At 33.4% G+C, this 26,344-nt stretch overlaps 1 protein-coding gene and 1 long non-coding RNA gene across 2 annotated transcripts; both read right to left on the minus strand.

Moving 5' to 3' along the window:
* Positions 1-9,961: 9,961 nt before the first annotated feature.
* Positions 9,962-12,463, minus strand: LOC106798411 (uncharacterized). The gene is made up of 2 exons (XR_001387936.3): positions 12,092-12,463; positions 9,962-11,998 (listed from the first exon to the last, which is right to left on the minus strand). It is a non-coding gene; the product is annotated as an uncharacterized lncRNA (long non-coding RNA).
* An 8,318-nt stretch (positions 12,464-20,781) lies between these two features.
* On the minus strand, positions 20,782-21,741 carry LOC102665998 (uncharacterized). Its single transcript, XM_006579176.1, has one exon. The coding sequence runs from the start codon at positions 21,739-21,741 to the stop codon at positions 20,782-20,784; it is 960 nt and encodes a 319-aa protein (XP_006579239.1).
* Between the last annotated feature and the right edge of the window lie 4,603 nt (positions 21,742-26,344).

Below are 26,344 nucleotides of genomic sequence, written 5' to 3' on the forward strand. Positions count from 1 at the left end.
TAGGAGAAGCCCGCACAGAGGATGGCGCGCCTCCCTAGTGCCACTGGTGCATGGCATCGCAACACGAGGCTGCCATGGGGACATCAATGGTGGTGGCGTAGAAGTGGCCCATGGTGGTGGCGCGCTAGCTTCATCAGAAAATGAAAGAAGGAAGAAGAAAAAAAAAAGAAAAGAAGAGAAGGATGACAGAATGCAAAAACATCAAGAAAAGAACGATATCATCATGTATGGATCTCGTAGGCGACCATGGAGCTCAGCAGCGAGACGAATGGAAAGGTTTTGTAGGAGAAGAAGAAAAATGGAGAAGAGGAAGAAGAAGAAGAGAGAAAGAGGGAGAAGAAACGTGAGAGAGTGAGGGAATGAGGGGTTACCTGGTGACCCCTCTCTTTTCTCTAACGTCGTGGCCAAATGGCGTGATGTAATTGGTATGTTTTCCTTCCTTGGGATCTGCACTACTCTGTCCTTCCTCAGACCTTCCTTTTACGCTTTTTATACAGTGTCCTCTCTCTTGACCTAATGGGTTCTCTTTGAGAGCCCAATAGGTCACACAATATATTTTTTTTGAGTGGTTACCTGGTGACCCCTCTCTCTTCTCTGACGTCGTGGCCAAATGGCACGATGTATTTAGTTTGTTTGTCTTCCTTGGGACCTACACAACTCTGTCCTTCCTTAGACCTTCCTTTTACGCTTTTTATGCAGTGTCCTCTCTCTTAACCTAATGGGTTCTCTTTGAGAGCCCACCAGGTCACACAATATATATTTTTTTCTTTTTGTTTTCTTTCTTTTCTTTTTTCCTTCTTTCTCTTTTACGTTTTTTTCTTTTTTTTTTTTTGTTCTTCTTCTCTTTTACGTTTTCTTTCTTTTTTTTTTTGTTCTTCTTTTGTTTTTTTTTCTTTATTGTTTTTTGCGTATTTTCTTTATTTTCTCTTTTCTTTTTTTTCTTTTCTTTTCTTTAATTTTTTTTGTTTTCTCTATTTTTTTTCTTTTTTTAGACCCAGACAGAATTAGAGTCTAACATGGAGAAAAAATATTTGTCAAAATATTGTTTTAAATTTAAAATATTTTTATGACGTGTTCTTTTAAAATCAATTTACTTGTTTATTATAAATTAAAATAAAAGTAAAAACATTTCCTCTTTTCTTATTTAGGTTCTCTCAATTAAGTATTTTCTATTATTTCTTCCTCTCCTCTAGAAGTGTATTTTATACACTACTCGAACAATTAGCTAAAAAAGTTTGTCATACATATATATTCTCAAAATTGCTAAAAAAAATGGTAATAGAATTATTATAATTATAATAATTTTTATAAATATGTATAAGCATATCTTTTAAAAATTTTATGGATTTAAGTTGTACATAGATAAAGATTTTTAAATAAGTTTCAAGCAAGTAAATATATATTTATTTAATTAATTGTAATGAAAACAAATCATAAAAATGAAGTGAGTAAAATTCTGTTTGATAAGTTCATGTGCATTAACCAAATTGTAGTAGGTTCCAAACATTAGATAACCAAGTTCATATATGTTTCAAACTTTCTGGTGTTCCTTTTGCTAACAATGACACTCATTTTTGTTAAGAGGCAAATGAAATATTTTACTAAAAGAGAAATGGATTTGCCACAATTTATGGACAATCCATAGAAACATAGAGTACACAATCACAATGATAAATTCTGCAAAACATTAAAACCTCTTCTCACTACTTTATGTATCCAAAACTGACCACGTGTACTCATAGCCAAAACATCTTATTCGCAATACTAACACCATTATTTATACTGAGTTCCTGATTGCAATAAAATGATTATGCAGAACCATACAATAACACCCCACATCTGATCAGACCTTCGGTAGCACATGATGGAAGCTTGCTTGAGAAGCTTTTATGGAGGCTAGATCTTTGAGCTTCAATAAGGTCCTTCAATGGTGATTTTTAGCCATGGAGTAGCAGCGGAAGATAAAGGAGAAGAAGTGAGAGGAGACGTCATCCACTAGAGAATAAGCCATGGAAAGAAAAGCTTCAGCACCAATAGAGTGCCTTGGATAAGAAGTTTAGAGAGGAAGCTTCAATGGAGGAAGAGAATGAGAGAGAGAGGGGGGCATGGGAATTGAAGGAGATTAGGGAAAGAAGTTGAACTTTGAAGTGTGTCTCACAAGTTTCTTATTTTTCAAAGTTATGACAAATGTTACACATGTTTCTATTTATAGCCTAGCACATGGGAAGCTTTCTTGGGAAGCAAGAGCAAGTAAGCTTCCTTGAGAAGTGATCGAGGCCGTACCCGAATCAAATAAACATTAAAAATGCAGTATCTAGGAAGTGATCCTAGATCGTCTCCCAACGAGCAATGATCAACCAAACGTTCATAACATATAGTAAGAAAATAGTAACGAATTGGGGGGGTTGTTTGTTTTTGTAAATTAAACAGCAAGCAAATTTGAATTAGAAAATAACAGAATTAAAACATGTTGTTTCCCCTTGATTCACAAGCAAGTCTCTTATCCTAGGTTACGAGAATTTATCCTTAATCAATTCAACCACTTAATCCAACCCTAAATTAAATTACTAAGCGAAAATTAACATAAGGTTGTCATTATGTGATTAAGCAACACATACACCAATTAATCATGAACGAAACTTATCATTAAGCATGAACGTAAATTAAGCACAGAGACAATTAATCAAGCACTAAGCATGCATGGATTAATAGCAACAAATATAGAGTAATTGGTGAAGAGGAAAAACTGATCAGAATTCAATAGTAATAACAAAACCTCGAAGAGAGCTTTGCTTGATCCTCAAGAGAAAACAACGCTGGAGACTTAGCCTTCCATTAATCAGTAGAAAACGAAATTGTAGATTGAAGCAAAAACAAAATTGCAGAAAACGAATTTTATTCTACGTGAACAGTGCGCATGAACAGTAAAAACTGGAATTCTAAAATCCTAGAATTATTTTCCTCTCCAAAAACTCCCCCGAAACTAAAACCTTGGTGCTCTTATATAGGTTCTCAGCCCCAAAGCTTACAAATCTGTTTTAAGTCCAAGCCCATAAACAAAATAAAATAAAATCTAGACAAGATAAGATAAGATTGAATGAAATAAAATCTGGATAAGATAAGATTTGATAAAATAAAACTGTCTGCTCTCTTCAAATCCAAGCCCAATTCCGGATTCAAGCCCAATTTCTTATAATTCTCCTAAAATTAAATTAAAAACACAAAATTAGTCAAGTAGGCCCAAATGATAAAACTGCATAATTAATTTGACAATTAAGGCTAATAAGTAATTAAAATAGTGACAAAAAGGGTTCAAAAATAGGAGAAAATAATGACACATCAAGAAGCTAAATGGGAGACTACTCACACCCCTCTAATAGTTAAGCTCACCCCATGCTAAAATACATGAAAATACAAAAAAAAAAGTTCATACTACAAAGACTACTCAAAATGCCCTGAAATACAAGGCTAAAACCCTATACTACTAGGGTACCCTTAACTTGTAAGGTAGGGTGCCCTTAATTCGTAGGCCAAAATACAAGTCCAAAAAGAAGGAAAACCTATTCTAATATTTACAAAGAAAAGTGAATTCATACTTAGTCCATGGGCCCAAAATCTATCATAAGGCTCATGAGATCCCTAGGGTCTTCTCCTGCATCTTTGGCCCAATCTTATTGGAGTCTTTTATCCAATGTCCTCGGGCGATAGGATTGCATCATCCCTTCCCCCTTGAAAAGGATTTGACCTCAAATCCAGAGGTTCTTGAAACTCTGAGCTTCTTTTTTCGATACCTGTAAAAAGAATAAAAACATATATATTAGTGGTGTTGGGTATGTTAAAGTAAGGTAAGGTCTAAAAACCCTTTTCCTAGGCATCTTCCCATGAGGGAACATGATCCCTCACCAACTCAATTAGTAGTGCTACAAGTATAGAAAAATATAGGACAAACCTTTTATAAAAGTTTAAGTCATGGAAGCCCTAAATTTCCCTTATATTTGGTGGAGTGGGCCACTCAGGATTGACCTTTCTTCTCTTAGGGTTCGTGGAAACCCCTTGATCACTATTTAAAAAAAGAAAGTAATGCAATAAAACATACATTTTTCTATATTTTCATGTTAATTACTCCTACCAAAAAGTATGACAAACCTAAGGTGTCCCATTTGAGCACCTAGGTTTGTATTGAAACCAAAAATAAGAACAAACCTACCTAATGAGTCCCTATGTATGTGAATCAAGAAGATGTTAGATGCATGAGTGATTTTACAAAAGAGGATTGCACCTTTCAACACATTCGTCATAATGTAGCTCCATGTGGCCTTGGATCTTCATCAATGGAGTCCTTTGCTTTTTGAAGATCAATGGCAGCGAAATGGAAAAGGAAGAAAAACGATTAGAGACACCACTTCAAGGAGAAGATGAGTCAAGAACGAGCTCACCATCATAGGAAGGCCATGAATAAGAGCTTGAAGGTAGGAGAAAATGAGTGGAGAGAGAAAAAGAGAAGGAGCACGAAATTTTATGTCTCAAATGAGATTTGAACTTTGAAGTGTAATTCTCAAATGATCACAGTTGAAAAAATGCACACATAAGGCCTCTATTTATATCGCCTAAATGTCACACAAGATTGGAGGAAATTTTGAATTTGAATTTGTGGAGCCAAATTTGGAGCCAAAATTTCACTAATTATGATTAGTGAATTTTAGCTATGGTTTAGCTCACTAATCCAATATCAAGTCCAAGATTCTCCACTAAGTGTGCTTAGGTATCATAAGGCATGTAAAGCATGAAGGACACGCACAAAGTGTGACTATATGATGTGACAATGAGGTCTGACTATATGATGGTCTAAAATTTAATTGGATTGGACTTCTCCCAATTCAATTAAATTTATCTCCCAACACACACATCAAATAGTGCACTTAATGCATATGAAATTACAAAATTACCCCTAATACAAAAACTAGTCTAGGTGCCCTAAAATACGAGGGCTGAAAAATCTTACATTACTAGCGTACCCTCCCTACACTATGAAACCTTAAATACAAGCCCTAAAAATAATGAAACCTTAATCTAATATGTACAAAGATAAGTAGGCTCATACTTAGTCCATGGGCCTGAAATCTATCCTAAGGTTTATGAGAACCCTAGGGCTTGCATCTCTGACCCAATCTTCTTGGAGTCTTTTATCCGATGCCATTGGGGGTAAGATTGCATCATTCATCATACCACCTATCATAAGGATTTGGTGCCTCATAATACATATTTTGGGCACCAAAAAACACAAGGATTTAAGCTCTTACGAATTAAACCCTCATCCAACAACTCCTTTACTTGAGGAATAACCTCAAGCTCAAGAGGCATGGCGGTGCTAACAAGTGTTCCTTTACAATGGAGAAGATGCGGAGGTTGTCTAAGAAGGGAAGTATCTTTAATGTTTCTCTTTATTGCAAAATGACTTTTCTTCTTAGCTAACCTCTTGGAGGAGACACTTACCTCCTTACATTGCTCCTTATCCATTAAAGATTGGTTTTTTTCTATTCTTCCACTTATCATCTTTGGGCTTAGAAGGTGCAGCCCCTAAGATGTCTTGACCTTGGTATTTCTTTGGATAAGAGTGAGAGCTATAAGATTTTGAAGTAGGCTTCCTTTTGAGTTGTTGCTCTACCCTTATGCAAAGTTGGACTATGTCATCTAGGTTCCTATATGGAAGGAGTTCAACCTTGTCCCTCACTTCCATATTAAGTCCACTAAGGAACCTAGCAATACTTATTCTTTCCTCCTCCCTAAGCCTAGCTCTCAAAAGGAGTAGTTCCATTTATTGCCTATACTCTTCAACACTCATACTCCCTTGTCTAAGCCTTCAGAGCTTGTCCATAAGCTCCCTTTCATAGTAGGAGGGGATGTGCCTCTTCCAAAGAGCACTTTTCAAGTTATTTCAATACTTTACTGGAGGATCCCCATGAATCCTTCTTTCCCTAACAAAGGAAGTCCACCAATAAAGGGCATACCCTTGGAAGCTAAGGGTAGCCAAAGAAACCTTCCTTTCCTCACTTGTATGATGACAAGCAAAGAGTTGCTCAACCTTCATTTCCCAATCTAAATAAGCCTCTGCATTGTCCTTCCCATGGAAGTATGGGAGGTTAGTGTTAACCTCTTGAGGCTTTCTTTCCTTTTCTCTCCTATGAGAGTGAGGTCTAGGATGTGACCTATGCCTTCCTCCATAATAGTCACTAATTTCTTCACAATAGCTAAGCTCACCCTATGCCAAAAGTCAAAAGAACCTAAACTCAACACAATTCATGGTTCAAGAACAAGAATAAGAAATTTGAACCATAGAAAATCAAATCTAGCATTTATAGCAAGTTTAATCGGTAGAAATTCTAAAACATCATGTTAACAACATTCAACACAAGACATGTGAGGAGATGCATGGAGAAAAATGAAGAATCAACAATGAAGGAGAAGGTAAAGCTGAAAATTAATGGAGGTTTAAGGAGTACTTACTTGAAGCTCTTGTGCTCTAATACTTCTTGATGGAAGCTTGCTTGAGAATCTTCTATGGAAACTGGATCTTTGAGCTTCAATAAGGTCCTTTAATGGTGATTTTCAACCATAAAGTTGCAACAATAGATAAAGGAAAAAAGGTGAGAGGAAACGTCATCCACTGGAGAATATGCCATGGAAAAAGAAGTTTCACCACCAAGAGAGTACCTTGAATAAGAAGCTTAGAGAGGAAGCTTCAATGGAGGAAAAAAATGAGAGAGAAGGGGCGTAAGAATTGAAGGAGATTAGGAAAAAAGTTAAACTTTGAATTGTATCTCATAAGTTTTTCATTCTTTAAAATTATAACAAGTGTTATACATGTTTCTATTTATAGCCTAGCACATGAGAAGCTTCCTTGAGAAGCAAGGAAGGTAACTTCCTTGGGAAGATAGAGGAAGTAAGCATCCTTGAGAAGCTAGAGGGGGGCTACTCGCACCCTCCAATAGCTAAGCTCACTCACTTCATGCCAAAATACATGAAAGTATAATGGGATACTTCTTTGGGAAACAAGGAAGAAAGCTTCTTGAGAAGCTAGAGGGGAACTACTCACACCCCTTCAATAGCTAAGCTCATCCCATGCCAAAATACATGAAAATGCAAAGAAAAAGTCCTTACTACAAAGACTACTCAAAATGCCCTGAAATACAAGACTAAAATCTTATACTACTAGGATACCCTTAACTTGTAGGGTAAGGTGTCCTTAATTTGTAGGCCAAAATACAAGGCCCAAAAGAAGAAAAACCTATTTTAATATTTTAAAAAAAGTGAACACATACTTAACCCATGAGTCCAAAATCTATTCTAAGACTCGTGAGAACCTTAGAATCTTCTCCTACATCTCTGACTCAAACTTATTGGAGTCTTCTATTCAATATACCCTTGGGGATCCCCATCAGCACGCCTCAGAATCAACTAAACAATAGAACCTCCAAAATGACATCCAAAATGACAGATAATAAAAAAACCATGTATAAATTAATCTATCACTCCTACAATAGAGTCTTACAACATATACTCCTACACAAAAAGAATTGTCAAGTTTGCTATACATTAAAAAAAATAGTAAAAGGCGAATTTTTATTTTTTTGTCAAAATTGAAGTTAAAAGTTCTATGCGTGCATGACGGGGACTTTTTTGTCTTACCCTGTGACTATGCATCAGAATCAGTGAGCTACTTGAATTCAGTTCTTTTTTGTTGCTCATAAAAACTGAATTTCGAGATTAAAAAATGTTAAGCAAACAATTATAATCATTTTAAACTCTCTTTCACACCTCACATTTGGTACGTTCAGCAATTCTTTTTCCACATGTTCAATTTTCAATTTACTCCAATTAAAACGCTCACTTATTGTATAAAACCATAGTTGTCACTCCTTTGTACCAGTCCCACCACCCCTTCTAAATGAAACCAAAAAGTTTAAACTCAATTTTTTTTCACTCACTATAAAATCCTAAATTTAAACTCAAGAAAAATAGAAAATTAAAAAAAAAATGTTTCTACCAAGTGAACCAACCACATAAAATTTCATTAGTACTCATTTTTTTATTTTTTTATTTAAGTTGTTAAGTTGTTAAAATTTTCTGAGTGATTACATGATCCCATCTTGCTTTGTTGATTTAGAGTTGTAGCACCAACATGACTCCTCCAATCAATTCTTATTAAATCAAAAACATTTTGAGCTCAATGAGTCAAAACTAAACATGCAAAAGCCACATTAAGACCATTAAATTGAGAGTTATTCCATATCTAATGCTATGATGATATTTCTAGAACTAAAATGAGCATTAGAAGAAATGTTAAGTGGCAAAAACACTATGGCATCACTTATTATAATTTCAGAAAATCATGTGACATTTTTTATTTTGAAGCTAATGTCTTTAGGCTTTTAAGTGATAGCATATAAACATAATGACAAAAAGACTAAGGAACTAAAATGAAAGAGAGGTATTAGGTTAAATATTATAATTTAATCCAAATTTGGTGATGAAGAATACTTGAAATCGTCACTTATAGAATTCAATATTATCTTCTTCCTTCATTATTACTGCCCTTTCTTCTGAACAAGGAACTTAACTATGGTCTCACTTTAAATGTTGCATGTTCATTTGTGTTGTAACAATAGTTTATGGCAAACCGAAAAAATTACTGGCTGAGTCACAGACAATGTTACTTTCTTTAAGACGTTTTATGGCATTGCCAAAAATTGTGCAAGTAGACTATCAACCACGACGTCCCCAGGATAAAACAGCCCAGATCACTGTATAAGATTCCCACTACACTGAGGGAACCTTTTCTAGAATTACACCCTCTTGTATGACTTGAAAAATCACTCTAAAAGGCAACCGAGAAATGTGACTTTAAAAGTCACTCTTAAAACCAATCGAAAAATATGACTTACAAAGTCACTCTTAAAGGCAACCGAAAAATATGACTTACAAAGTCACTCTTAAAGGCAACCGATAATTTTAGAGCGACAGAAAGAAAGAGGGAGAAGTTTGCCGGAAATGCATCGACTAAAATATGAGAGGGAGAAAGAAAAGTTGACGAAATGCTTCTCAACTGGGGCAAGGAAAAAAGAAAAAATGAGTTCTCTATATATAAGGAGTGAAACACTATTCAAGTGTTTATCCTGAGCGATGTGGGACTTGAAGCTTTTTTTTCTTTTTTTTTCCTTTCTTTTTTTTCAAACTTTCATTTGTTCTAACACATTTGTGCCAAAAGAAAACTACGCATTGAGAAACCCATGTGTCCCTCAAAAGAGGAAAGAAAACTTGCTTTAACAAACCCAAGCAATAAAGATAATTATACTGCATAGAAATTTGAGCAATCCAACGAGTAAACCATCAATAATTTTTTTTTACCAAAGACAATCATAAATTAAATTATACAAATACAAAATTCAAAGAATGGGAAAACTGTAAATAACTATGATACAATAAAAGAAATATGAACTTGATGGTACATTGCAGTAAAACACAACCCAAAAATGATTGCTTACATTGAAATTTTTCTAGACAAATGTCTTCCATTCTTGACAAAGCAAGAAAAAATTATGAATGCTTTTAGTGAAATTTTTCTAGATTGACCATGTCAGAATATTAATAACAGCTAAGCAAACATGTCTACAAAATTGTTATTTTCAATTACCAAAGCCATAGTTCTGAAAACAAAATTGACCATGTCATATTATTTCTAATAGCAAGAAAGCTTGTAAACACAATTGAACAAACATTTCTCTACACAATCATTAGTTGTAATCACCAAAAGTCAGAATTCTTCATCTTGAGACTATTTCTAACATCAAGAAAGCTAGCAAACACACATGACTAAACATTTGTCCACACAATCCTTAGCTCTTATCACCAAAGCCATAAAAAAAACAAAATTAACCATGTCAGACTATTAATAACACCAACAAAGCTAGAACCATGTGAGACTATTTTTAACATCAAGAAATGTAACAAATACACTTGACCAAACATTTGTGTCAACCTTTTATCTGCACAATCCATACTTGTTATAGTAAGAAAGTTAGCAATCACACCTCCAAACATTTGTATACACAGTCAGTATGACAAACCAAACTCACAAGGCATATCAGTCGAATAACAGAACATAACAATTTCATATTTTACTAAAATAAAAAAATGCTATAAATATTGATGTTAGCTCTCTAGAACACATACACAGGGTTTATCTTCTCATAGTGAACCAAAATATAATAAATAATGATAAAAAGAACTACACCCAAATTTTGAATACTGCCAGAGACTTACAAAGAATGTATTATATTGATAAAAAGAACTATTCCAAGAACCTTATAGCATCAAATATAGTGAATTTGGACAATACCTATAGCATCAAATATCCAGCAGTCTTGATAAAATGTTTCGTCCAGGAAAATCATTTACATGTAAGAAGGAAATATAAGAAATCAAACAACCCAAGCTACGGAATTCAATTATCTTATTAGATACAATAAGAAAATAAAAGTTGTTTGTTTCTCCAATTCAATACAACTTCTTTATCACACCCATTGCCTGTAGAATTAACAACTTTAATCACAATCTGTAGAAAATTATACTATGTTAATAGGAAAAAAATGACAATAGGATCACCATTTTACTTTCAAAATATAATCCAAAACTTTACGACCAGGTTCTCATGACATATCTTCGTATTAAGGCTCAAATATATACAAACTTTCTAGAAAACAACTAAAATTAAGCATACTTACACATCCTGCTTCTACAAATCAAACAGGGCAATTAGCTCTAAAATTTAACAGTTGGGCATTAAACACCAAAAAACTGTCAAGGAAGATTATGAATGGTAGTGGCTAGCTATGATGGAAGCCATACATATCAAATATCATTGGGTGGAACATCAGGACAAAAAATAGTGGTAAATGACCAAGTGATTTCAAACCATTGGATCTGATGTGCAAAGTAATTTTTTTTTCATTAATGTTTTTACTTCTTAAACTTTTGTTTGACTGGTCAATGTTGCTCAACTTTTTTTCATTTAAATTTTTAGTCCTTAAATTTATGAAAAATTCAGTTTGATTCTTGAAATCTCATTAAATAAATAAAAATAATGGGTTTAAACTTTTATTCAGGGAACCAAGTGATTGGGTGTAAGTGATTAATATGCTTAAGCTAAGATTGAATCGTTCGGGTACTACACAAGTTCAATCCATGACAAAAATAATTCTTGACTAGGCTTTACTTACCTCTCCGCCGAACTCAGAATTAGTCAAAACCCCTTTCTCCTGATGAACTAGAGGATTAAGAACAAAAAAACTTTTATTCAAGGAATAAAAACTAAAATTTCTAAAAGTTTAAGGACTAAAAATCTTAATGAAAAAAAATTAAAAAACCTTGATCAATCAAACAAAAGTTTAAGGATTAAAAACCAAATTTCAAAAACGTTTTGGAACTAAAAATTTAGGTAACCGTAATGGTTACACTGCTATAAAATGAACACAATGAACTTTTATCAAATAAGCTAAATTTGAATGGCACAAAGAATTAATGATTAAAATTACACACCACCAACATGCAAAACCTCTGCAGTTAAAATAGTAACAGAAATAGCTCAATTTTAGAAGAGGCAAACTCAATAACAATTGATGCAAAGACAAACGTGGTATTCTAGTTGTCAAACATAGTAATGTAGCTGATTTTTTGTCAAATTATTCCAAAGCATTACACACAAAAATAGAAGATCGTACCATGAACGGGTAAAAAGAAAAAAGAAAATAAGACAGGAAAGGAGAAAAGGAAGACGAATCATCATGAAATTTACAATAAACAGGTCCAATAATAAATAAAACAACAGTGTTTTCATAAAAATTATAATAAATAAAATAAAATGAAAAATATCATAGGAACAGCCATGAGCCTTGATTCTCTTTCTCTCTTTTTCGTGTGCAGCCGTCTTTGGCAGTAGAAGCTGGAAAGAAAAATAAAAAATGAGAAACTTCAGAAGAAGCAAAAAGAGGGAACAAAAAATAAACAAAGGAAAAATAGGAAACAGAAGAGGTACCAAAAAGAACAACTCCGGCACCGACAGACCTCCAACAAAACCCAAAGCAATGAAAAAAATAACCCGAATGGTAAAAAATGCCATGAACCCATAAGCTAGGGTTCAGTTAAAGCTAGGGGAAGACGAGAAGCATTTTAATATGATCTTTTTTTACAAAACTCACGTCCGTGCTTCATAAAAAACGCAGGAAAAAAAGAGAATAAAAAGGGGTCAGAGATTTGTTTGCTACCGAAAATAATTGTAAGGATAAGAGAATGATGACAGAAAGAAGAGATTCAAACTCAAATTTGAAAGAAAGAGAAAGAAGGAAGAGATTGAAATTCAAATTTGAAACGTGAAAGAAGGGAGAGAGGGAGACTTCACGTTCTGTTCTCTCATTTTGCATTTTTCTATTTATCCTTAAATATGTAATTTCCTGACAGTTGATAAATTAGTTTGTCCGGATAAATTAAGGTAGTGATACTGGTTATATGGGATGAAAATGTTATTAAAATATATTATATTTAAGGAAGATGTCTGTCATTTTATTTTTTTGGACGATATGTTAATAATTTTTTTATTAGAGAAAAATGTTAATAATTTTTTAGATTTAAATATTATTACGTTCCATCGAATCAAAATATCAATAAATTATTATTATTAGATAAAAATGTCAATAATTTTTATTAGACCTAAATATTAGTATATTTTTATTGGACTAATTTATTAGATTCAAAATTTCATTTCATCTAAAAATAAAATATAATTTTAGTGTAAATTTTTATCATTTTTATCATTACAAACATAATATTACAATAATCACTTAAAAAAAATATATTAACAAACATAATTTAAAACAAATATAATAATAACGATAATATTTATTATCAACCACAATTTGTTTTTCACAATACAAATTATCCAAAATAAACATTGTACCAATTTATTAAAATAAGCATTGTAACAATCTAATCATTACAAATTTTTTCAAATTATAATAGTTAGTCACAATCTACTATAAATAAAATATAAATATATTTCATATTTTACTTCTTCGAATCTTGACTATTTTATTAACGGTGACGGATAGAAGTTAATGTGCGAATATATTTGTCGTAATTTTTACACTTTGAGAGACTAAATTTTATATTTTCATCTAACAAAAACGCATTTGTCAGTGAATTACACATTCTAGGATAAAAGTGATTATTTACTCATTCCTATTCCGAGAGAGTGAAAAAAAGACGAAAAGTAAAAAAAAAATATTATATGACAAATATGTCTTATGTTGACAATTAGAGATGACCACATCGACCATTATTTCAGTGACAAATTCATCCCTTGGTGTCACGTAGGTTATTTGATTAACATGACGGATGTTAACGGCCGAATATATTTGTCGCACTTTTTATCTTTTCAGTGACTAAATTTTATATTTTCATCTTTTAGGAGACGCATTTATCAACAAATTACACATTCAAAAACAAAGTGATTATTTACCCTTTTAAAAAATAACTCAAGGCTATTAAAAGGGAGAAGTTTTTTAGCATCATTATAAAAATAAATGAAAAAGGTGTATTTTGTTTTCAAGGCGGGTTAGCTTTTGACATCTACGAGTTCTTCTAGGTGAAGGTGTGAATTCTTTGGAAATTAAACACCCTTGTCATTTATATACATATTACTTTCTAATTGAACGCATTCTTAAATAGCCATTCTTTTTTCTTTTTTTTTTGAAATTTGTATCTTCATATTTTTTCTACTTTCTCTCATATTCCGTGTTCATCAAATTTATTTATGCTAAATGTATCAATCATTCTTCCCGTCGAAAGTATGAATTCTTCTCATATCGTTATTTGCATATCTATTTTTGCATTTTTTTTTCTATTTGAACGCATTGTACACTAACTGAATTACAAATTTTTGTTCAATTACAAATTTAAAGGTTCAATTTTATTGATCTTTTTCAAGATATAGTTGATAAGATTGAGAAAATCAATTTATATAAATGATACATAATCATTTAACTGATAATAGAAACTTAACGCAATAAATTTTTTTATTAAAAATTTAGAATAAAATTTCAACATTTATCAAAAAATTTAAATATATTTAAGTCTTTTTATTATATGATATTTATTTATGGACTTCAGTATTTGTGTTTCATTTTTTATGGAGCTGTACTCGTTTATTTTTGTATTTGTTGCATATCTAAATACACATTTTGTAATTCTTAAGTATAAAAAAGCAAGTTTGATCTTTTTAATCTTTAATTCATGTTAACTATTTCTTTGGGACTAAATAGGAAATTTAGTCTCTGACTTTGTAACCCTTTTGCACATTAGTCCCTAACTTAACATTAAATTCAAAATAATCTCTATCTTTACATCCGTTATGCAAATAAGTTCCTACTGTTAAAATCCAATTTCCTCTGTTAGTCAAATGTTTATGTGGCAAGTCTTAGTCCATGAGGTGACAAATCTAAGTCCATGTCAGCATTTAGGGATGCTACGCTTGGTTGGAGCATTTCGTCAAACACCTTGATTGCGTTGTGGAAATGGCGAGGGTTGGCAGCGTAGGCGGCGGTGAAGGCGGAGGACGCAGAAGGGTCGGAATGGAAATTGGTTTTGAGGAGATGGGCATGGAGGGTTTGGGTGTGGGAAGGGGAACGGAGGTTGGTGCATGCTTTGAAGAGAACAATGCTCTAAATAGTTGGGTCCACAATCTGGATGAACAGGTCTCTGCATTTGGATGCACAGGGCCAAGCTTTTCCCTGCCAGCAGTTCTTTCGAGTCCACTTGTATGCGGCGTTGCATTTGCCATTGTTGGTCAAAAGGGGATTCAGGAATTTGGAACACGAAGACTGTTCATATAGGAAGAAGCTTTATGAGGCTGCCGAATGTTGAGAATGTTGTTTTTATCACTCCTGTGCCGCTGTTTTGGGAGCTACTTGGTAACGGTACTGATGAGGTCTTTAAGGATGAATTGTCTACTGCAATCATTTTTTCACACACCTTTTGCCTGATGCTATTGCGTTGATCTTATAGAAGCACAAAAAGGGAGTTGGCAGATTCTTAGTAAAATGGCTTAAATTCTAATTGGCTTAGAATCATCTGGCCACACAACTAAGTAATATACACCTCTAGCTCTACCTGAAGTGATTTACCCATTCTCAATAACTACTCACGTAAGTCAAAAGGTGCAGTATAAAGCCTTTCTTTAGCATTAATGTTCTTGACCAATATGATTGATGCGTATTGAATTTTGTTACCAAAAATTGGCCAAACTTATGTTACCAAATAACTTGAATTTACTTCTAACATTGTGCAGTATCAAAGTTGTGAAAGCACGAGGCACAACAATGATGAGAACGATTATGACCTGACATTACAAGGATGGAGAAGAGAAAGAAAAAAGAATTTTTTGCACATTTCAAATGTCTGGTAATCGTACATATTGAATAACAATATATATATATATATATATATATATATATATATATATATATATATATATATATATATATATATATATATATATATATATATATCCTACAAACAGTTCCCCAATTCAATGGACCCGTAACAAAGCAATCTCATGAACTATTCCTGGAATTCACCATCATGATATCAAATCAAAGTGGGTGAAGGTAAAAATTGATACTAACAAAAAATAAGAAACTAAAAAATGAAGGGTAATTTGTTGTTGCTGCAATCTCATGAACTACTCCTAGAATTCACCATCATCATATCAATCTCATGAACTACTGCATAATTTGTTGTTGTTGCCAAGTCTGATATAGAGCCACCTCTGGCAAGAAACTAGAGATTCCACAATGCCATTGCATAGGATACAAGTCTGCAGTTGGCTGAGTAGACACCAAAGAGGTTGTAGTGGACTTTTGCCATCCAAGTTGACTATCAATCTCATGAAGATGAAGTTGAAGAAGATAAATGGTGCTCCGACACTAGAAATAAATTTAAAACAAATAGATTATAAAGTTGTTAAGTCCTGGAAGGAAAGGCAGAAGCATGTTATAAAGAAAAAAAAAGGTATGCTGAAAAGAAGATAAATTGAGATGAGATCCCATAACAATTCCCTCCACTTGCTCGGTCACTTAACTTTTCAAAGAAACACAGGATACCATAACAATTTGAGATGAGATCCCAAACAATACAATATATGGCTGGAATTAGATCATCTAGCCAAACAATTTGAATACAAGAAAGGTTCATAACAAGACAACCAAAACAATGAAAGTCCAAATTGTAGTGACTGCACAAATGATTCAAAATAGCTAAGAAAATAAAAGGAAGCATAATTGAAACCAAATATGCACAGCAACATTAGCTTCAACTTAGATTTTCCAATTATCAGCAGTTTCATTTTTCTCAAGTGTTTTATTTTAAACGTATATTTATGTGTGTTATTTTTCTTAATTAACTTTCAACTTAGATTTTTCAGCAACTAAATATTGAGGTTGTATAAGTTCAAAGTGGTATTGGGAAATTTTTGTCGCTTGAAAGGAGAAGCGGAGACCCTTCAGCTGTGGATGGGGCTTCTATTTTGTAATGAAAACATATACAGTATGAAATGTTAAAAATAGTGAATCTCAAATCCATTTCAAATCCATTGGAGGAGGGCAGAAGAGGTTTGGGTTTTTTGGGGGTTAGGGTTTTGGAGGGGAAGAGGGAAGAATCACTACTACAAATAAAGCTTTTTAAGTCGGTTCTGAATGCCATTTTACGACGGTTTTGAACCGTCATAGCACGCAGTGTCGTAAAATGTGCCAACCTCTACAACGACAGTTTTTGAACCATCTTTAAAGACTGATGTTTCTAAGACGGTTCTGAGAATAACCATCCTAAAATGTATTGCTTATTCAAGGCGGTTATCAACTATTAACCGTTATAATAGGCCAACTTTCTACGACGATTTATGCTAAAATCGTCTTAGAAAGTTAGACTTACTAAGATGGTTTTTCCTGTAACCGTCTTAGTATGTCTCACTTACTAAGACGGTTTACGATGTAACAGTCTTAATATGTCATTTGTTTCGAAGGCTTTCTAAGACGGTTTTGCCTGCAACCGTCTTAGTATGTCTCAATTACTAAGACGGTTTACTTCGTAACAGTCTTAATATGCTTGTTGTTCTGAAGACTTTATAAGATGGTTATGCCTGCAACCGTCTTAGAAAGTGAGACATACTAAGACGGTTTAGGTTAGAACAGTCTTAGTATGTTCTTTATTTGTAGCACTTTCTAAGGCGATTATTCATAAAACCGTTTTAGAAAGTGAGACATACTAAGACGGTTTTTGTTCCAACAACCGTCTTAGAATAATTCTTTTTTTTTTTTAATTTTTTTGGTGCGGCTTTAGTTTTTAGGTGGTGTTTTAATTATTCTATATATTGATTTGAAGCAAAAGAATTTACATAATAAAAGAATTTACATAATTAAAGAAAGAATTTACATCATTTTGAAGAGTTGTAAAATCGTTTAATCACATAATAAAAGAATTTACATAATTAATGATAATATATAGTTTTGCAAGAATTTAAAATTACTATGGAATATCTAACATTGCTAACTTCAATTGTAAGTTGTCCACAAATTACAAGCAGTGCTGAAACCTCCCTCACCATGTAATGAGTCCATAATTAAGGGCAGATGCAATAAATCCCTAAACAAACAAGGACATTGATTAAAAGTTTCTATAAGGATCACCGAGTGTTTATCAGATAAAAAAAATAAAGATCACTTAGTTCTAAAATGCTAGAACAAACAATTTTATATTCTTCTCAACACCAGCAAGAAAAGATTAGTTACATAAAATGTTTAAAAATCAAAATACATTTTAAAAAATTGTGAGCATAACTACATGATACTTTGACAGATTTCACTAAATGGTAACAGAAATTCATCAATCAAACTATTTTCGTAAAAGCATTCACCTCTCACACTTCATTTGCAAGCAGTTCATTACACAGGTATATGCAGTTCATTTGCATAAATACATGATACTTTGACTAGCAAATAAAATTAGATCTATACAGCTAGTGGCGGAAATAAAACCATTTCATTGACATAGGAGTGAACTTAGGAACAAATTAGCCAATGAGCTAGAAGCCTAGAACACCTTATGACATTGGAAATCATCCCTTTCATTTATTGTAGAAAAACTGCATGCTAGTCATACCTTTCACGTTTCCTTTCTATTCTCAAAACATTGAAGGCATTGTTAATCCTATATAGTGGTTTTTCTATTATAGCGATATTAAACTTCTTTTTACTATCTGCATGCAAGCTGTCCAAAGGTATTTAGCTAAATTGCAATATTTCAATGCCTTACCGAAGTATGGAATATTGCGACAAGAGAGTTGTTCTGCAGATTTGTCTTGATTCCTGGATACAACAGGGCATTGAGAAGAATTTTTCCTACCTGCAGTATAGTTAATAGAAATGGAAACAATAAGTGAAGTTCTCAATTAAATAACTAAGACTACAGATTACATTTAGATTGATCCCCTAAAAACATACTAGACATACATCTTTATCTGCTGGATCACTTGACTACAGAAAACTATCATTGAGATGAACATTACAAAATCAAGCTGAATTGAAACAAGAGCAGAAAAATAAAAAAAAATGCTGCCCCATATCTATACTCTATAGTGACATATTCAGTATATAATTAACCTATTAAAAAATACCTTCACATAAAGCTTGCACTTTACTTCATGTACAACTGCTACACCTTTCTCTTTTGACTTCTTAACTGATGGGCTGCTAGGGTGCTCCAATTCATTTTCTGAGACCAAATCAAGAATATTTTATTGTCGTGGTGGTAGGGCTTTTGGGTGAGATAGTGTAAAATGTACCAAAATTAAAATTTTGAGTTGTAAGATTAAAAAAAATCAGATAATAAAATTTACCAAAATAAATTGGATGGTAAAATGTATAAAAATTAAAAAAAAATTGGTGTAAAATTTGAAAAAAAAAGATGGTGAACTTTGTGAAATCATGATAGTTGAATGGTAAAATATATAGTTAAATTTTTAATTTTTTAGTTTTATTTTACACAATAGTTTTAAATTATATTAATATTTTTTTTCTTAACTCTTCTATTTATCAGGAAAAGAGATCCTGTTTGATTGGAAAATAAGTAAAGTCTAATAAAAAATTATTTTTACCAAGGATTAAACTCAAATATTATTTAAAAATTCAAACTTAAGTTGAATTTATTAATCACTTATATCTCATCACTTGGTTAAAGTGAAATATAAATACAATAAGCATATGGTGTTATCAAATAATGAAATTGCTCTATTTAGTTTCCTTCTAGAATTTTGGATTGCCTAGAAAATGCAGAAGATAAAAAATAAGTGAACGAAAACAAAAGACAAATTTATAGAAATTGTGAGGAATCTAACTAAACTGGTGTTCCAACAAAGCAAGGTATAGCTCAATGGCATCATCATTTGTGGGTACTTTATTACCCAACCACTTCACACAAACCAAACACTCAGCTGTTCCTGCAAGTAGATCAGGTGCTCCAAGAAGGAGGAGAGTGCACTTAGCAACAACAAGAGTAGAGACCATGACTACTGTCATAGAAAAACTGGGCATTAAGATTGAGAGGAACCCTCCTGAGTCCAAGCTCACTCAACTGGGTGTTAGGCAATGGCCCAAGTAATATACTACTTCTTTTCTTTACTATATAATGATATTTCTCTTTTTAGTTTCCTTGTAATTTCTTTTCTCCATTTGATTTCAATTATTCTAGTGGTATTTAGTTTCTCCTTTTATTATGCCTATGAGGTTAGGATTTTTTTCTTTCATTTTTTATGAATTAATCACAGTATGTGCCTAGGTTTTTATGGGAAGTGGATCGTCTCCCATCCAAAATAATTGGAGAGTCTCCAATTAGAAAAGGACAGACCTTCCAATTAAGTGTGTGACTGAAATCAAATTGAAGAATTACCCCTCAACTCACCTTCACTTACACACTCTCAAACGTGATTGCTTCTCTTTTTTCTCTTCCCCTGAACCTACGAACTCAACGCGCCGACTGTGATAGATGAGAAACAGATGATAATAAAAAATTAACAAAGTTTAAGATCTACCACAAGCAATAACAATCACCAAACCAAATCAGAGTCAACCTATGAATGCTTTGTACCATAACAGAATTAACAACCCTGAAATTGTCGCCGCCACAGATAACTGGTTTGGTGATGTGAAAGTACATAGTCGTCACCGTCGCCACCGCCACCGCCACCACCACTGATACTGGTGTATTGATTTGGAAAGGGGGAAGCTGGACTCGCTGGAATGAATTGGGGAAATTAGGGTTGAGAGTGGTTGTGAGTGAAACGGTGAGTTTAGGGGTAAATTTCTAATTTAATCTCAACCACACATTTAATCCGACGGTCTGTCTTTCTCTAATTGACACTCCAATTATTTTGGATGGGAGAGGATCCAAATCCGTTTTTATGGCCTTTTCTCTGAGTTATACAAATGCCATGGGATTGAGATTGATTTTGTTGTGTTGTTTGTATCGTAGGAAAGGATGTTGTTAAGAAATTTAAGAGGTTCTTACTTCTTAGCCATTTAACAAAATTAAGTGGACATGAAAGAATGTAGTTATCTTTCTAATTGACTCTACAGAAGTTCCAATATACAGGCTTTTTATCTGATGATTGCAACTTAAGCTTCAAAATGGATTCATTCCATCTGATGCAAGACCAACCCTTAGGTTTCTGGGATCTTCGGCAAACACTGGATACAACTGATCAACTTTCTTCCACTGAGGAGAATCAGCAGGATGACAGAGCAATCCATCTTTAGTCCTGCCATTAGTATGCCATGTTAGGTTCTTCGCATCTTCTGCATTAACAAACAATCGCTTAAACCTTGGTATTACTGGAAGATACCAACACACTTTTGCTGGCCGATCAATGTATGTGGATCCAACTTCACTGGAAGCACCAGAACCCACTTTGTAGCGTGACACCCCACATGTAGGGCAGTTGCGCAATTCAGCAAACTCATGTCTATACAAAATGCAATCATTACGGCAAGCATGTATTTTTTGGTATTCCATTCCAACAGGACATAATATCTTCTTTGCCTCGTAATGAGTCTTTGGTAACATGTTATCTCCTGGAAGCATATTCTTCAATAACAACAGTAATTCATTGAAGCTTTTGTCACTCCACCCAAATCTTGCTTTCAAATTGACCAAAGCTAACACCCCTGATAACCGTGTGTACTTAGTGCATCCAATAAACAATGGAATCTTTGAATCATTATCTAAGGTGTCATAATACGGTGCATTTGCTTGCCTAAAACCCTCTTGTCCAAGATCACGTAGCATGTCTTCTATTTGATCACCGACTTGTTCATCAATTGGAGCAGTTGGAGGGGTTGATGACATTTCTGGTAACTCACCATGCCATATCCATTTTGTATAAGTAGGACAGATACCATCACAGATAAGGTGTGTTCTAATGTCATCCAAACATTGTCGTCGCCCATTCAAACATTTAACACAAGGACAAAAGTATAGTCCACCATTGTCGGATGCATTATCTTTAGCAAATTTTAAGAAACCTTCAACCCCATTTTCGTACTCTTCAGTTATGCGTGCTGTTTTCATCCAACGCCGATCCATCTTTGTTGTACTGTCAGACGACATACATTATTCGATATGCATGTGAACCTCTCTTTTATTAAACCAAAGGTGTCACCCTACCCCATTCAGGAAAACATTTTTTTACTTCATTTTCACTTAAAAGTTAACTATGTTGTGTTATTTTTAACTAAATTTCGACAGCATTTCGCTTTGGTCTCCAAGTACATGACATGAAAGCGGTGACAACGATTCACCCCGATCATGTATGCACCTGGAGAACAAAGCAAGATGCAATGTCCGAAATCTAGTTAAAAATAACACAACGTAGTTAAATTTTAAGTGAAAATGAAGTAAAAAAAGTTTGTCTTCCCAAACTGTCCAAACGGATAATTCAAGATTCAATACAACAATTAATCCAAACTATCCGTATTAATCGTTGTATTGAACCTCAAACGGGGAACTATGGCTCGCTCAATGAAGTAGAATGTAGTACTACACAATAGTTTCATGTGAACCAACAATATAATAAATAACGACATAAATGTGAGAATGGCATACAAATAAAGTATTCATTGTTAAATGAAGGAAATTAACAAGAATCAAAATTGAAAAGCATAAGAGATACTATTGTTGTATTAAAACACTGTCGAAAAGGGAGTGTGAGTGACAAATATCACCTAATATCGCACTTGGGAAATTTGTATGTACTCATATAAGTTTGTGCTATATTCATATTTATTGATATAATATCATGCAATTCCACTCTTTCAAATTATTCTAAATGTGAACTGATTGAACCTGAGTTTCCATATAAGAAAACAAACCCCCATACAACTTGGTAACCTCTAAAAGCCATTAGATAAATAAATATGAGTGGACTATGTAATGGAAGTCAAATGCAAAACTCAAGAATGACTCCAGAATTTTGTTAGGCTGAAGAGGTCTTTAGTGATATGAACATGGTTGGAATTTAACCTAATGTTCATAGTGACTTAAGTTACATTAGTTCACAAAATGAACCCACGCGTATTCCCTGCTATCATATTTTATGAGCCAATGACCTAAGTAACAAAACACGAAATAGAGAAAAAGAGAACTCAAAACACATTGGCAAGTTGGATGTCAGGCTCAAGTGCCTTGAGGGAGTCTAGGAAAGAGGGTGCTGAATAAAGCATTTGGTAACACAACATTGCTGAAACTTGCAAGCAGAGGAGAAAAGAGAGAAAGGAAGGTGGCAAAACACAGAAAATGGCATGGAAGTTTGTTGGGAGTCAAGTGAGTTGACCAAGATTATATTAAGAAGAGGCAGAGAAAAGGTCCTTTGAGCATTGGAAACGTCAGTGTGGCACTTTGTTGACCTGCACTCACTGCCGTTGCGGACAAAACACGTTTATCATTGACTAATAGAGCACATATGAAGAGGGATTCAACATTTGAACATTGACGTTTCATTTGAAAATTGGCCTTCTGTTTGTTTAACTAGAAATTTTTTAATACACCTTTAAACCATTAAATTGGTCGTAACATGATTTAGCCTTCAATATACACTTTTAATCTTTAATGATTTTTATTATACTTTTTTTTAGCTTTTTAAAGTTTTATTTAGCTCATTTAAATTTAAAGTGAGTTATTTTTTTCATCAATTTATAATTAACATCATTAATAATTTTATGTATCAATGAACTTTTTTAGATGATTTTTAACCATCACAAAAGAATTTTTTTTTCGGAAATACTTATTTTTAACTCTCTTTGAGTTTGATGTTTACAATGTGTTGTGATGACTGGTTAGACTTGACAAAGTTTTCACCCTCTTAAAGCATTACAGAACTGATTAGAGTTGACAAAAATGGTCTTGTCTTCTCTTCTTCAAACACCTACTTGATGAACTTCTGGTAAGTCTGTTAATAATTACAAGCTGGAAGTCTCTTAATGTGAACTACATTGTTTTGTCTGTTAAAAGTCGAGCAAAGAGCATACTATTTTGGTGCCCTGAATCGGACTTTGACTCTTTTAGACATTTCACTCTAAATTGAAGGACAAAGAATCCAAAACTGAATCCATTATTGAGAATTTGCAGGTACAACTCTGGAAAAGCGAGTTTGAACATGAAGCCTACTTGGCAGCAAAATCTAAAGCTACAGGAGCATCAGAGGAAATGATCTTCACATTGAAACAATTGTTTTGTTTACTAAAAATGCAAGGAAGGAAATAGAACATATGAAGAATGACACTGCAGAATTGAAGATGGAAGCTGAAGTCACTAAAGTTGTGTTACAAGATGCAGAAACAAAGCTTAGAGTAGTGGTGGAAGAAGTGGAAGCAGCTAATGCAGCAGAGGCAAGTGTTGTTGATCAGATTAAGGTCTCCTATTTTCACCTCTGAGTTAGATACCCTCCTACTTTTGTTGAACTTACATTCCATGTTGTCTTTTTTAATAAAGAGAGGCAACTTACAAAATGAGCCACAACACATATTTTCAGCCAATGACTGTAGCAATTGCTGCTTTGCACACCAATAAAAATTGCCGAACCACTACAAGAGAGGAAGAATAGTCTATCAGCCATACGCACAAATGAATCAATTCAAGAAACAATATTCTACCACAATAAAAGATTGTTAAACTAAATGTATGATGAAAAACTAGATTTTTTTTCTGTAGGTTGTGTTTTCAAGAATTAAAAATTGATTATCTTCCTCCTGGAGATAGAGTGAAAGCCAGAAATGGCCAAAATTGATCCTTTCCAACTATTGCCACTGATAATAGAAATTAATTATGTTTTGTCATGCTTAGATGATTATACTATGATTAGAATTTATAAGTTAGAACAACATCATTGTTAAGTTGTTAAGTTGAATGATATTAGGGCAACGAGGCTGGTTATAAAATTTTATAAAGTAGTAGATCTTAATTATTTTCGGTTGTTAACTTTAAAATGCTTCAGCTTCAGTAAGTGGCAGTGTGGCAGTAAGATGTGTTGTTGCTATTGTTTGGTATCCTTTTTGTTCCTTTTAAGGAAAAGAAAGAATATAAGGAAAAAATTACAAAGAATAGATTTCCTTCTTTCACTTTACCAAAGAAAATTACAGAGCTGTCCAATCCCTTTTTATATTCATCTAAGAACCCCCCTGGAAGAATCCATGTGCTGAGCTCCAATAAGATGCCATCAGAACAATAATGTTCTACACCAAGTTGAAGGATATTATCCTTGAGTAACCAAGCATCTCTTCTCCATCCTAAGACCCAAATGACAGTGTACAAGACACTGCCGTAAAAGTTTACCCTCTGCACCTGCCAAATTTTAGAATTCATCTAAAGAAACTGCTCCTTGCTATGGGGGAAAATCCAAGGCCCGTCAAACACACCAAAAAGCCTTCTCTATATGCTATTGGTTGATGGACTGTCTAATAAACATATGCAGTTGACTCTGATTTTGAACAACATATACATCTGCTTCGTTTTTTGTTGGATAAACAAAGTATTTTTAAAGAAAAAAAGACATGTCAAAACCTAGAGGATGATAAATAAATCATAATCTCTTTGTTAATCTACCAAAGATACCCCTCCTAAAAAGACATAAACATCACCCTTCTTATGTCTACAAAAATCTATGATAAATCATCAGCCAATCACTACTTTTCTAATTGTATGTATTCTAGCATTTTAATGCATGACAGGATCTGCCAGGATGTACCAGTACTTATCTTGGTCAGCATGCTTTCGTACTTATGTTTTCTAGAGCAACTACAGGTATTCTACTAAGGAAGAAAAACAGGAAATTATCAACAACTACAAGGCAAACTGCAAGTAAATTTTCTCTACTCAACTTCCCCTTCAATTTCCAGAAATTGATTTGTTTTTTGGTTACTGGTAACCTTTTGAGCTATGGTTAATTAATCAAAGATGCTTTGGAGGGTGGTTAGTTGGGAAAAAATTCCCTCCTTTCCTCATCTCTATATGCCCACTCCTACTCCCAATCCCCTTAACACCACACAAAAATCAAACTCTCCCAAGCTACACAGAAATGTGTGCACGCACAGTATCCCGATATCTTGTGATGTTGATGTGTTCACTCTTCACATGTTCCTATTGATGAGCGCAGTTTATGAAGAGTATAGTTATTTGGGTGACAACAATCTGATTATTAATGAGAACAAGGCCAATTTGTGTTAATATTTGAAACTTGAACTTACCTATTTTTGCTTTTCTTTTTAGATTAATTGATTGCAAGCATTTTAACTTTGGAAATGGGAATTGTCCATTCAGGTCTAGTTGCTTCTACAAGGTATCCAAGTTACCATCTCTTGTCTCTTGCCTGCTTTAATATTTTTCTTGGTCAAATTTGATTACCATTGTTGTTAACTAATTTGAGTAGCATCATTTTTTGGAGCAATGAATTGCACTCTGCCATGCTTCTCCTTTCACTTAAAGTATATTTATTAGGTTGCATGGCTCTTATGTCTTCCCTAAAGCCTTGAATTAGTTGTTGAATTTGATTTTATATAATCATATTTGTGGGCTCACTATCCATCTTGGTTAAAAAATCTACAACATTGTTTGTCTTATCTAGCACAAATATTGTTTTCATATTTATCTTATTTGAGAGCTTGAGAAAAATGAGATAGGAATTTCTGAATGCTAA

This window comes from Glycine max, chromosome 4 (assembly GCF_000004515.6).
Source record: "Glycine max cultivar Williams 82 chromosome 4, Glycine_max_v4.0, whole genome shotgun sequence".
Lineage (NCBI taxonomy): Eukaryota > Viridiplantae > Streptophyta > Magnoliopsida > Fabales > Fabaceae > Glycine > Glycine max.

Bases quoted from the DNA above. Each gene is read 5' to 3' on its own strand.
- LOC102665998 (XM_006579176.1), bottom strand. From the start codon at position 21,741: ATGGATCGGCGTTGGATGAAAACAGCACGCATAACTGAAGAGTACGAA.